Source organism: Ambystoma mexicanum, chromosome 11, assembly GCF_040938575.1.
Source record: "Ambystoma mexicanum isolate Mex_15411 chromosome 11, UKY_AmexF1_1, whole genome shotgun sequence".
Classification (NCBI taxonomy): domain Eukaryota; kingdom Metazoa; phylum Chordata; class Amphibia; order Caudata; family Ambystomatidae; genus Ambystoma; species Ambystoma mexicanum.
The window spans coordinates 866360834-866373218 of NC_090934.1; the positions used below are offsets into that span (position 1 = coordinate 866360834).

General features: G+C 42.9%; 1 protein-coding gene across 3 annotated transcripts in view; it reads left to right on the forward strand.

Moving 5' to 3' along the window:
* Nucleotides 1-12385, forward strand: part of PSMD13 (proteasome 26S subunit, non-ATPase 13) — a 377179-nt gene that overhangs the window by 61408 nt on the left and 303386 nt on the right. For all 3 annotated transcript variants that reach the window (XM_069623910.1, XM_069623909.1, XM_069623911.1), the window contains exons 3-6: nt 1698-1732; nt 1814-1869; nt 2246-2289; nt 5262-5348. In XM_069623910.1, the coding sequence (XP_069480011.1) occupies nt 1698-1732; nt 1814-1869; nt 2246-2289; nt 5262-5348 (222 nt within the window). The remainder of the gene's footprint in view (nt 1-1697; nt 1733-1813; nt 1870-2245; nt 2290-5261; nt 5349-12385) is intronic.

Genomic DNA, 12385 nt, shown 5'->3' on the forward strand with positions numbered 1-12385 from the left:
CCTGGCCCCTTTGCAGTCCAGGTTATAGTTTTAATGCTTATAAACATAGCAGCCTTCATCAATGAGCAAATAATAATTTAAGACATCCAGGATAAACGGATGTTTCCAGTCTACAGTCCATCACCAAAAACATCAAGGTCGAAGCAACACTGGCCGTCCAGGCACCTTTCAATATCCAGACCTCTTTGGTCACTGGCAAATTATTGTTGCAAGTTTATGCTCACCTAGGAACACTTGATTTGCTCCAACTGTCTGTGCCACTACGATCCTTGGAATACTTAAGCAATAAGTTTGGAATCTTGAACCCAGACTTTGTCCTTTAACCCATACACAGGTAGGCCAGGGAAAAGTCTGTGCCCTTTTGCCACATCAGTTTTATTGTAAGCCACCACCTTGTTCTAGACATCCGCGTTGCACACATTTGGAAAACCTTGACCAGATTGAGAGTGGGAGTACCTGGAGACTTTATCTTCTTTTAGAAATTGGCTTGATCCCTCTCAAGGCTTTCTCTACCCAATATTAACTTTATAGAGATCTCACTTTATTCCGGCAGGGCACTAAATGTTGCTCTTACTACTGCTTCTACAAGGATCATGCTTTTTGAGAGACTGGAGGGTGCCTGCCTGCCTGCCTGCCAAGAAATGCCTCTTCTTTAGAACCTGAGCTGTTACAACCTTGTGGGTTCAGTTCTCTACCTGCTACATCTAGTACAAAGCCCCTGTGCAGAATATTTATTTGGGTACCTTTCTGCAACAAACAAGATTGCCTTTTCTACATCATCCGGTTTCTCGCACCAGGGCACTAAAAAGATTGGCTCTTGGGGGGGTGGGGGGTCGGGGGGGGGGGGGGTTTCGGCAGGCACAGGGTGTGTTAAGGGGCAAATGTCCAGGTACGATGTTCAGAGCTTCTAGCTGAACTATTGCTGGCAACAAAGCAAGAAGCAGAAGGAAGAGAGCTGCCTAAAGGAAGGCCAGGTGCATTACAGCCCCATTAGTAGGGGCATGGAGTTAGATTTGACTTCAAGAAACGCTCTTCAGAGATTTTCTTGTCTGTGCCTTAAACCTGAGACTCCACAGAACATTCTGGATCTATCTTTTTGAAGGAATTCCTTCTTTGCCATGTAGGCTGATGGAACATCTTCACAGAGAAGATCGAATGGGATTCTTTAAAATCTTTGATTGGAGATGGAGCCACTGTCCAGGCAGTCCCGTGAATCGGTTTTATGAAAGGAAACTGACATAACTGAGAGAAATGCCCCAGAAACGATGCCAAAAATACAAAAAAGGTGTCTGATAAAGGAAAATGGGTGCCTTCTGCAGCAACCTCCTTTAGAACCCTACAGAAGCTTACAATGACACTGCAGTTTCACTTTACATGCTGGATCTGTCCAGTCCAATCTGCTACCATGTATCTTGTGTATATGCCATAAAGTAACATTTAATTTTGTGTATTTGGTTTGTTTTTACATGTGGTGTGTGTGTGTAAGCACATGTGGTAATGTATACCTCTTGGGTTTAGAATGTAGTATTGTTAATTTTATCTATTGTGCATGTGTAGAGGCTACCAGAGCAAGCAATTCAGTTGAGGTTATTCATAGGCTGTATAGTTGCATGTAGATTTTCCCCTCAAGGATTCACCTAGATGAATGTATCGTTCTATTGTAGTCAGAACTGACATTACCTTTTCTCATCTTACAGCTATATGAAAATTTTATTAATGACTTCGAGCACAGGTGAGATCATGCTGCATGTATATGGACATAGACTTAAGAGTGTTTCATAAACGTCAGTTAATATGAACTTTTCTGTTACAGGGTAAATCCCCTGTCGCTGGTGGAGATCATTCTCCATGTGGTGCGGCAGATGACTGGTGAGTCTCTGGACTAGAACCAACAACTTCCACTGTACGTTTTGGGCATATCCCTGAGACCACGATTCGTGAGGCCTTTCTCTGAACTACCCCACCTGCTTTACATACTGTGCACATGGTTTCTGGGGCACTCCGATCCTTTTCTGTTTGCTGCCTGAGCTTTGTATATGTATTTTCTTCTTGGAGCTAGGCATCTCACTGGTGAAAGTGCACCTTTTCTCTAATGCCCCCTCAGCCTGACATCTTACTGGGTAGAAATGCAGACTTGTTATTGGGTACAGCTTCTTGATGTTGAGACACAAGAAGCTGTGCTCGAGGGATTTTTGATTGTTTGCATTTTGGAATGACTCGTCCATCTCTTCTATTTTCACCCCAGATCCCACAGTGGCCCTCACTTTTCTGGAAAAGACCAAGGAAAAGGTTTGCTTTTATTTTTGCTTATGAGAGTTGCTTATGGTTTACTTAAACTGCTTTGTTCCTATTTAGAGTCCTAGGTGAAATAGAGAGCTAGTTAAGAGGGTAATTGCTGTGAGGGATAGTGCTGCATGATTAACATAATCTGTACATGCACTAAGCAAGCAGGAATGCTTTAGAGCCTCACATTCAATGTGCCATGAATAATGAGTGCAATATTTTCTTGCCACCTAATTGAAGTTTCCATGGCATGAATGGTAGTTCTCCACATGCACACAGCACATGTTTCTTACCATCTCTAACTTTCATCTCTTCATTTCTAACACTTTGGATGTCCAAATCCAAGTGCAACTCTTGGTATGATTCCGACCTCGCCACCCTGCAGCGCAAGTGGAGGGCACCATGCGCATCCCCTGACAAACTGGCCTGCAGCCTGCTCCAAAGGCATTACAGACTTTGTCCTTGAAGGGAACCTACATCCAAGCCTGCGTCTCTGCAGCGTCTAACAACTCTGCCAAACTTTTCAAAATCTGCTGCAAGGAGCTGGCCAATCCTGTCGCAGTCTCTACCTCTCCTGTTCCCTCCCAGGCCCTCTGCACGGCCATGGCTTCTCATTTCACCACGAAAGCTTGGGACATCCTGTCCCCCCCCTCTCTTCTTCCTCCTCCTCCTCTACCACTCCTGGCCAGTCTGAGGCCTTCTCTCCTCTGCCTTTCTCCTCCTTTCCCCTGTTCACCCCATTCAATGTTTCTAGACAAGTCTGATCAATGAGTCTTGTCAAAGCAGAACCATCAAGGACCTAAAAGCAGAACCATCAAGGACCACATTGACACCCTTGCTCCAGCCTTGGCTGTTTTCTGCAGTCACTCTGAGACTTGCCCTACCCCTTAAGCACTTCCTTGTGCACCCCCTTCTAAAGAAGCCTGCAGCCAGTCCTTCCTCTCAAGATAACTATTGCCCCATCTCCTGTGTAAACTCTTGTAAAAGCTGGCCATCTCCCAGCTTAATCTGCATACGGAATCTGTTGGTTGCCTCCATGGCCGCCAGTCTGGCTTCATAGCTGCTAGAAGCACAAACTGCTCTCCTGAACACCTGTGCTGACCTGCTCTCCAATCTGGACTCCCTGTCCACATTCTCCTCATATCTATCGCCTGCTTTTGACATGGTCAACCATGCCATCCTTCTCAAACGCCTCTGACAACCTGGGTATATCAGATCAGGCCCTGGCCTTGTTGATCGCCTTTCTCACTGACTGACCCTCTCGGGTCCAACTGGGCTTTTCCCTCTCTACTTGTGGTGTTCCCGAGCGGTCTAACCTCTCTCCCTCGCTCTTCAACCAATACCTGGCACCTCTTGCCCACTGCATCGCTATGTTCTACTAACAATTTTCAGTGTTCTGCAGATAACACCCAGCTCTCTTTTGGCCTCCTCTCAGCCACCTCTGCTCCTTAACATATACCAGATTGGCTGCAATTCGGGAATGGTGTGCTGCCAACTATCTCTGCCTTAATGCCAGACTGAGATCCTCCATCGGTACACCAGCTCCCGCCTTTCCTCTCTCTGGCTGCTCACTCTGGGACCTCTTCCTGCTCCTACCTGTGAGGCTAAGAACCTTTGGGCCATCTTCGACCCCACCCGCTCCTTCTCTCATCACATTTCTGACGTCTCTAAGAAGTCAAGCTATCAGATGCACCTCCTCGGAGGTATTCTTCCTGTCCTCACTTTTCCCCAGAAGCTCGCTGTCTCCAGAGCTCTGGTGCTCTCTAGGCTGGACTACTGCAACCGACTCTTTCTAAATCTTCCTGCCTCTACTCCACGACCTCTACAACTTATCCAGAACAGGACCACAAGACTTGTCCTTGGCCTCAAGCCCAGGGATCGTATCTCTCCAGCTCTGAAATTTCTTAAATGGTTGCCAGTGGCGGCAAGGATCAAGTTCAAGACCCTCTGCATCGCCTACAAGGCTTTCTGGGGCCTCTGACCGCACTAGCTCCAACTCTTCTTAAACATCTACCATCTCATCCACTTCCAACTCTTTGAGGGTCAGTCGTTTTTCCAAGCAGAGAGTTGGGGCAGATCTCTCTTTGGCTGGGGCTTCCCTCGGGAGCAGCCTCCCTGCTTCTCTCAAACTTGAGCAGAACCACCTCTGGTTCTGGATGCAACTCAAGACCTTCCTCCTTTGCTTCCGCTTTCTCTCCATCTCCCCTACTGATGCCCAGGCTACTCCATGCGCTGATCACCTGGCTACCCTCTGAATTTGTGCCCAGGTTCCTACATGTCCAGTTGCACTTCGCACTGCCTCCCTACTCTCCTAGCACTTGTAGGCTGTGTCTGCAACCCTACAGTGCCTTCTCTCTGCATTTATGACCCACCCGTTGGCTGTAATTTTGAGTTGCCTGCACTTCTCTCCGTCCACTCTCCCACACTTACACAATCTCAATGACACAGGGACTAGTAAGATTGTTTTTGTCCTCCCTATGTTCCCCAACCATGTCTTTTTGTGCCTAGAAACTCTTGTGCACAGGTGCATTATAAATGCCATATCATATACATCTGATTGTGATGTTCTTGGTGGAGAAATCTCCTAGTCCCATTAAAAATAAAAGCGGGGTTAGCACAAGACGCCAATATTCTTCATTTCATACATTTAATGGGTAAGGTTGCAGAGCTAATGAGATTCCTGGATCTAGCCTAGCCTAGTCTTACAGAGCAGGGGTTGGTGTCTATGCATAAGAGGGACCTCAAGCAGGCAACTGGTTTATGTAAAGATATAAGAAATGGCTTGACTCGCCTTATGGTTTTAGTTCTTGGGTCAATTTACTTACTGGGAAATGTATTGCCAACCGGATAACCTTTGCCACAAACCTCTTAATCTGTGACTGATGCACTTTTTGTGTTTATTATGCTCTTGGCACAGGCGCTTACCTTGTTAATGATTAAAAATATCTCTTCTCTTAACATATCTGTCTCATTTAAAGGTGAAAAGCAGTGATGAGGCTGTGATTCTTTGTAAAACAGCCATTGGGGCCCTGAAGTTAAATATCGGCGATCTACAGACAACAAAGGTGAAACGTGTATTTCTTCCATTGACTGGGGAGCCAAGAGTGGGTCTAGTGGTTGGTGGTTAGTGGCTGTGCGTACGTGGTAGGGTGGAGCCTGTGGGATGGTCTTCAGGAGTCCAGAGTATTGTGTTAAAAAGTGGTGAGTAATAGTTTTTGCGACCACATCCATGTGCAGGGAGTAAGCAGGTGCCTTTCAGGTGTAGGGTGGATTTAAATAGTTTTTTTCTTTATCCAAATGTTTATAGCATGCTTCACTGTTTGTGGGCAAACAACGTAGGCTCTGTTTTTAATTATTGATCCGTCATCTGGAGACAATACTTTGTGGATAATTAACCTAATAAGCCATTGTGGCTTAGTTTACAGAGTCTTAAGTCCATGTTTATACATTTGTGTTTTAGTAATATGCTTTTTTCCCCCCTTGTAGCCTTGAAGATAATCTGAGTTCTTATATTGCGCCACTAACCCGGAGGCCTCAGGGGGCATTCACGAGATGGAGGGGGGGTGGGGGGAGAATGCAGACCACATACAACAAATAATCTGAGACAGACAGACAAAATTAGCCAAAAGCGTCCTACAAAGCCGACGGAGCATGTTAAATGTTACAAGATGGCGATGTAGGGGTAGATATCAGAGAACCGTCTTGAAAGATTACCCGTGACCTACTTCAAATTTTAAACTGTTTTTAAAAAGTAACTTTCTGCCAGATTTCTAGGCATGAAGTTCCATAGGGCAGGAGCCCACAGATTAAAACTGACACCACCAGTTCTCTTCAAAATGAGGATAGGGGTTAAATCAAGGAAATATTGCAACTTGAGCGTAATATGCGTCCAATGGGTTTCTTTTTAATCGTAGTAGTAAGGTATGAGGGAGCATAGCCTCACAGGCATTTGAACACAATAGATAGGCCCTTGGGCTGCAGCTGCTGTTGAACAGGCAACCAGTGCAAGCTGCGCCTGGCCTCAGATGTGCATATTACGCTTTAGGCCAAGCATGGCATGCACAGCACTATTCTGAACCACCTGCAAAGATTTAAGATTCACCTGGGATGTACCAATGAAGAGGCTGTTAAAATAATCCAGCTTGCAGTTCACAATCGCTGCTGCAATCGGAGCAAGATTTTCTTTAGACGGATAAGGCCGTATCTGCCAGAGAAGCTGAATGTAAAAATGACAGGAGAATTTCAAATAACCAGTCTGCTGGTTGAAAGACAATTGGGGGTAAAAGACTGCAAATGTTTTAACCGTTTTTGAAACTTGAAAGTTCTCGTATCTTGCATCCAGTTTCTTTAGCCATTGTAGGGTGCCCGAGACAAGCAATTCAGTTTTGGCATTAAGAGCCAGAGAATTTATGGCCATGCAGTTCTGGATTTCCTTGAAAATGTAGTTAAGATCCTGATCTTTAAAGTACTCGTCAGGTAGTTTAATAACAATCTGCATATCGTCTGCATAATTGGCAAAGTATATGCCCTAGCCGACAGAAGAGCACAGAGGTTGTGAGTAAATTTTAAAAAGTAAAGGCTAGAGGCACGATCCCTGGGGAACACCACATAATAGAGTAGAGACCATGGAAAAAGCATTGTCCCTGGTCACACTCGTATTCCGCGGACCCAGGAAGGATTTAAACCAGGCAGTTGGCTCTTTAGAGCATTTGCCAACTGAGGTTAATGTGTCCGCCAGAAGTTGATCAACAAGTTCAAACGTGGCGGACCGATCCAAAAGTAATAGTATCACTGTGTTGCCCAGATCCACAATACCAGCGATGTATGACTTAAAATCCAACAATGCATTATCAGTCCTACAATTTGGTCAAAAACTGGACTGCTGAGCAGCCAATATATCATGTTCTTCAACAAAGGTCTGATATTGACAATAGGCAATCCTATCTAAAATGTTTGATTAAGGGAACATTTGTGATCGGGCGAGATTTCCCAACCTCTGCAGGATCTAGGTTTTCCTTTTTCAGCAGAGGTGGTACCCATGCATCATTTAATGCTTTCAGGAACAAATGAATCACAGAAGGATCGATTGATGAAGGTAGTCACCCATGGGGCGAGAGTTGAGATATATTCTTTAAATAGTGCTGCAGAGAAAATGCTCCCTTAGCATGAAGTGGGTTTAAGCTCAGACTACATCAGTGATCTCCTCTATGGAAACTGCACTAAAAGAAAAGACAGGAGAATCATTGACACATTCTGCACCACTTATCGTGGGAGTGATATGGACAGATAATAATTGAACCTGAGCATTGATGTTGTTTTGATTGGTTGGGATTTTGTTAATAAAGCTGTTATGAATATTTTGACACCAAGAGCTGTTGGCATAGGGTAGATCAGGTGTGGTACAACCCTTCAATTCTTGAAGGATTGTAAAAAGCTCCTTGGCCTAGATTTTGCCTTAGAAATACACCCGTATCTCTTTGATCCGAGAAATAAGAATTTTATAACGTCTAACAGCAAGCCTATAAGTAGTAAGGTTTGCCTCAGACAGATGCTTCCGCCATAATCGTTCCAGTTTTGCATTTACGCGCACAAGTTTCTATTAACTCAGGTGTAAGGGGTATGGGATGTATTGGTTCCTTCTTTTTTTATGGAGGATTTGAGAGGAGTAAGTATCTCAAATGCTTGATCTCCTGCAGATCTTATATTAGTTACAAAGGCTACATGAGGCATTGGTTCTTCAAGTGATGGTAACAATGGAAGAACCGTGTCATGGAATGCATCTTGCGTGACTTTTCATACACTCCTAGTCATGGATGGTATTGTCAGTCAAACAAGTTTATTCGGATGTATAAAAACAACCATTAAACGACATACACATTATTGCACGAATCCAGGTTACAATTTCATAAAATTACAGTTCCATAAAAGATAAAATCAATAGACCTTTCCAAAAGCATCATACGGTAAAACAGTGGCTACATTAAAAATATTTGATAAAAAGATCGTACAGAAAACAGTACTCAGACATTAGTCCCATTACGGACGATATTATACTTTATAACTCTAAATTTCACCACCTTGTAGTTGCAATAGCCTATTTCTGAAGTACATCCCTCTTTTCAGAAACGTCAAGAGCCCAAGCTGTAAAAACAGTTTCGGCACTTAAAAGAAACACAAGTGCAGCCCTGTATGAGCAAATCTGTCTTCTTAAGGGCGGGAATCGAGGTCGTTTTATTATTTATTTTGTTTATGGTTTATATAAACCTTTACAAAATAGAACATCAATACAAAAAAGGAAACTACATTTCAGAATCAAATAAAAACATATCGTACATTTGATACATAGTTGAAACAAACAGACATTATAAACACCTTCAGATAAAATTTCACAATTTAAGATCACAAGATAAAAACAAATAACAATTGGCTTGTGAAAACCATAATTACGAAGCGGATCAGACACAATTCATATAAAGTTGTTCCTGTAAACCTTAAAAGAATTCTTAAGATTCCCAAAATATGTCAGTTTGTTTAAACCGATATTTCTTATTTATATTTAAGGTTTGAACATAAGATGAAAATTCATTATAATAATTTAAGATAAATCAGACATTTTTTTTTAAAAACGCCAAAATTCTCAATTTTAAGACCATCAATGTGTTATGTCTGATTTGATACCATAAAGATTCTGTATCAACTGCATGAAGATAAAAGAGCTGGACATTGTAGTAGTATGTGCTTCAAAGTTTCTTCGGTCCTTTCTACCTTACAGTATTTACACCACATCCATTCGCCGTTCAATAGGTTCCATCTTTTTAAAATATAATTTGTTTTTAAGATATCAAAATGGAACCTCATAAACGAGTTTCTAAAATTCCGAGAAGGTATTTCACTAAATAATTCTCAAGAACGGGATAAAATTTCCAAAAAGAGTGTATCTGATTAAGGGTTTTAGATTGCCGGACCGAGTCCAAAGTCTTTTGCCAATCATTACTTTGAAGTGTAAGTTTCACTTTTTGCGGTTTATTTATCAACATCTCTATAGTTACTCCTATATTCAATAGTGACTCATCAATTACAGATTTTAAATTCACACAAAAAGGGTTAGATCGATCTTTTGCTGCAATCGTATATAGAGATGAGGTATCATTCATCAGACATTTCCTCCATAATAACATTTTTCTCCATATAATAATTGAATGTAAGGATTGCAGACCAAATTCATATCTAATCGCGTGAATGGAAACGCCTTTAGGGATGAAAAATAACACACCTTTCCACATATCTTTCAATTTTTTTCATGAAATCAGAGCTTTCAAGTTCATAGAATTCTAAACCATATGTAAGTTTGGGGATGCCCGAAATAGTATAAAAGCGTTTCAATGGTGTTGCACTGAATCTGCCATATTTGGCGTCAATTTTCGACATCTGACGCTTTATTATTTCTGTTTTAACTTCTAACTGTTTCTTGATTATTGGCATCATACTATTTGCTATAAAATGGTATCCTAGATATTTCAGAACAGGTTGACTTTTTAATCGTTTCCCCTCACAACACCATGTTGAGGAAGATTGTTTTTTATTAGGTTTTCCCATTCTTATAATAATAGTTTTCTCTGCGTTCATTTTTAGGTGTAAGCCAGCAGTAAATAACGCAAAAGCATTGATCAATTTTTGCAGACCGATTTTAGTCCGATCTAGTAATAAAAAATCAGCATATGCTACCCACTCTAGCTGTTTCACCTAGTTTTGGTGTAACCAAACCTTTACCCGATATTGTTTTGGCAGCCTTAGAGACCTATAAGTTAAATAAAATGGCAGCTAACTTACAGCCTTGTCTCAGCCCATTAGGTATATCGAGGTTGTTTTACGTATGCCGACATACCCTATACAGAAGAACAGCAAATGGGGGAGGTCCTCTCGAGAGCGGCCACAGACCGGGCAACCCGCTGAGTCGGGAAAGCCTTTCCACATGTGTTGCCTTGCAGCCGAAGGCAGTCGAACCGTGCCCTCGTAATCGGCCACCTATCCCTTTTTAAAAGGGCTCCTTAACAGATAAGGTTGTATTCCAGTAAGGCTGCTAATGCTGGTATGAAATTGGCCAGATTTGTGGCCGTACTCTAACAGAATTCTTTTTCTTACTGTGATTTCACCCAACGTTGCTTTGTAAGCTGTCCCCTCATTCTTGGTTATGAGTGAGTCAGGCGGAAAGAGGACACCTAAATTGACTTCACCCAAAGTCGAAGAGACATATGCAAGCCAGGGGATTTTTTTCCAGCCAACTTTCCCCAGCACAGTGCGTATAATAAAATGACAGAGGCCGAACCCACAGTTGAAGAGGGGCCAACGCCCACATGTCCTCCCAAAACTCCATACCCAGCTCTCTGTGGACGGCTATTCCAGAGACGCTGGTCGGGAGCCCTAGCAGGTTTTTAAAGAATTTGCTCTCCTTACTCTGGATTTCCGCCACATTCTGGAAACCCCAAATGGCTGCGCCGTACAAAGTGAATGCCAGAGTTTGTGTGCCATAGATCGTAAGAATCACATCCAGGGGCTGGCCCCTACACTTTGACAAATCTAAAGATTCCGCCTATCTGTTGGCTCATCTTGGCAGATTGTTTGGCCACGTGGTCCTTGCCATTTAAGGCCTCTGAAAAGCTTATTCCAAGATAATCAAAGTTCGTAACTCTGGGAATAATTTCCCCTGCACAGAGCAAAGGTTTCATGGGCATAGGACGTTTTCTACCAACACGCGCCATTACTGCTGATTTCTTGGTATTGATTTTTAGGCCCACATTATCCATAAACGTTGCATAGGCATTGATCAAGACCTGTAAGGCCCTAGGTGTTCTTGCTAGAAGAACAGTATCGTCTGCATAGGCCAATACTGGGAACCCCCTTCCCTCCCAAACTAGAAAATCAGCCAATATATATCCATCAAATCCTGTGAAAGGCCATTAATGTAGAGGCAGAAACAAATGGGGGCCAACACACAGCCCTTCCTCACACCACACCCCACCTGAAAGCAGGCCGTGCAAGGCCCCCCTGGGCCACTGCGTACACAGGCCTCATTATACGTATGGAGGTCAACCAATACCCAAAATATTTCCCCTGGGCACCCTAAGGACCCAAGCACTGCCCAGAGCTTCGCTCTATCTACTTTATCAAAGGCAGTGCTTAGGTCCATAAAAGCCAGATAAACTGCCTTGCCCCGACAAAAAACAGAATTGGCCACCAACAAATAAAGATTAAGGCTCTGTTCTATTGTGCCCACTCCTGGGTGAAACCCAAACTGAATATCAGAGAGAATTGACTGTTCCCCGATCCAGGTTTCGATTCGGGCCAACAGTATTCACCCAAACATTTTGAACGAGGAGTCCAACAAAGAAATCCGTCTATAAGCTACTCAGTAGAGTTGATATGGTAATTCTTCTCGAAACATACAAGATGTTCCGACCAGATGCATTGGTCTATCTGGATACTTGTAATGGGAAGGTTTTTGGATAAGACCCAGTCTAAGGTGTTGCCACTTGTATGTGTAGGAGCCTTAATATGCTGCACTAAGTGTATAGAGAGTAAAGACGTGGCAGTTCATCTGTTGGGTCATTATCCAAAGATTGATATCACCCAAAATAATAGTGGGGGATTGTACTTACAAGAGTTGCCTATAAAAGCCAGCAACTGTTCTTCAAAAAGAGGTGTATGAGGTTTATAAAGAAGCAATAAATTGAGGGAGGATACTGGGTTACAGCTATGATTAACGACGAGAGCCACACAATGATCCAGTGTAGGTTGACTTGTTACATGCAGTCTAAGGATTGTTTGTTATAGATTAAGGCCACTCCACCACCCCGTTTATCCGACCTATTTCAATAAAACGAATAGCCAGTAGGGGTAGCAATTTGGTGGGAAAGAATAGCAGCATCATGGACCCATGTTTCTTTCAAAGTAGTTATCCATTTGGGTTTGCACAATAAGATCAGCCACCTCATGACGGTGCTTGAATAGTGAACATGTATTCAAGAGCATGCACTTTAATGTAGCATCATTGGAAACTGACTTACTCTGTAATGGAGTAACCTCAGTAGCGGACTGAGATATA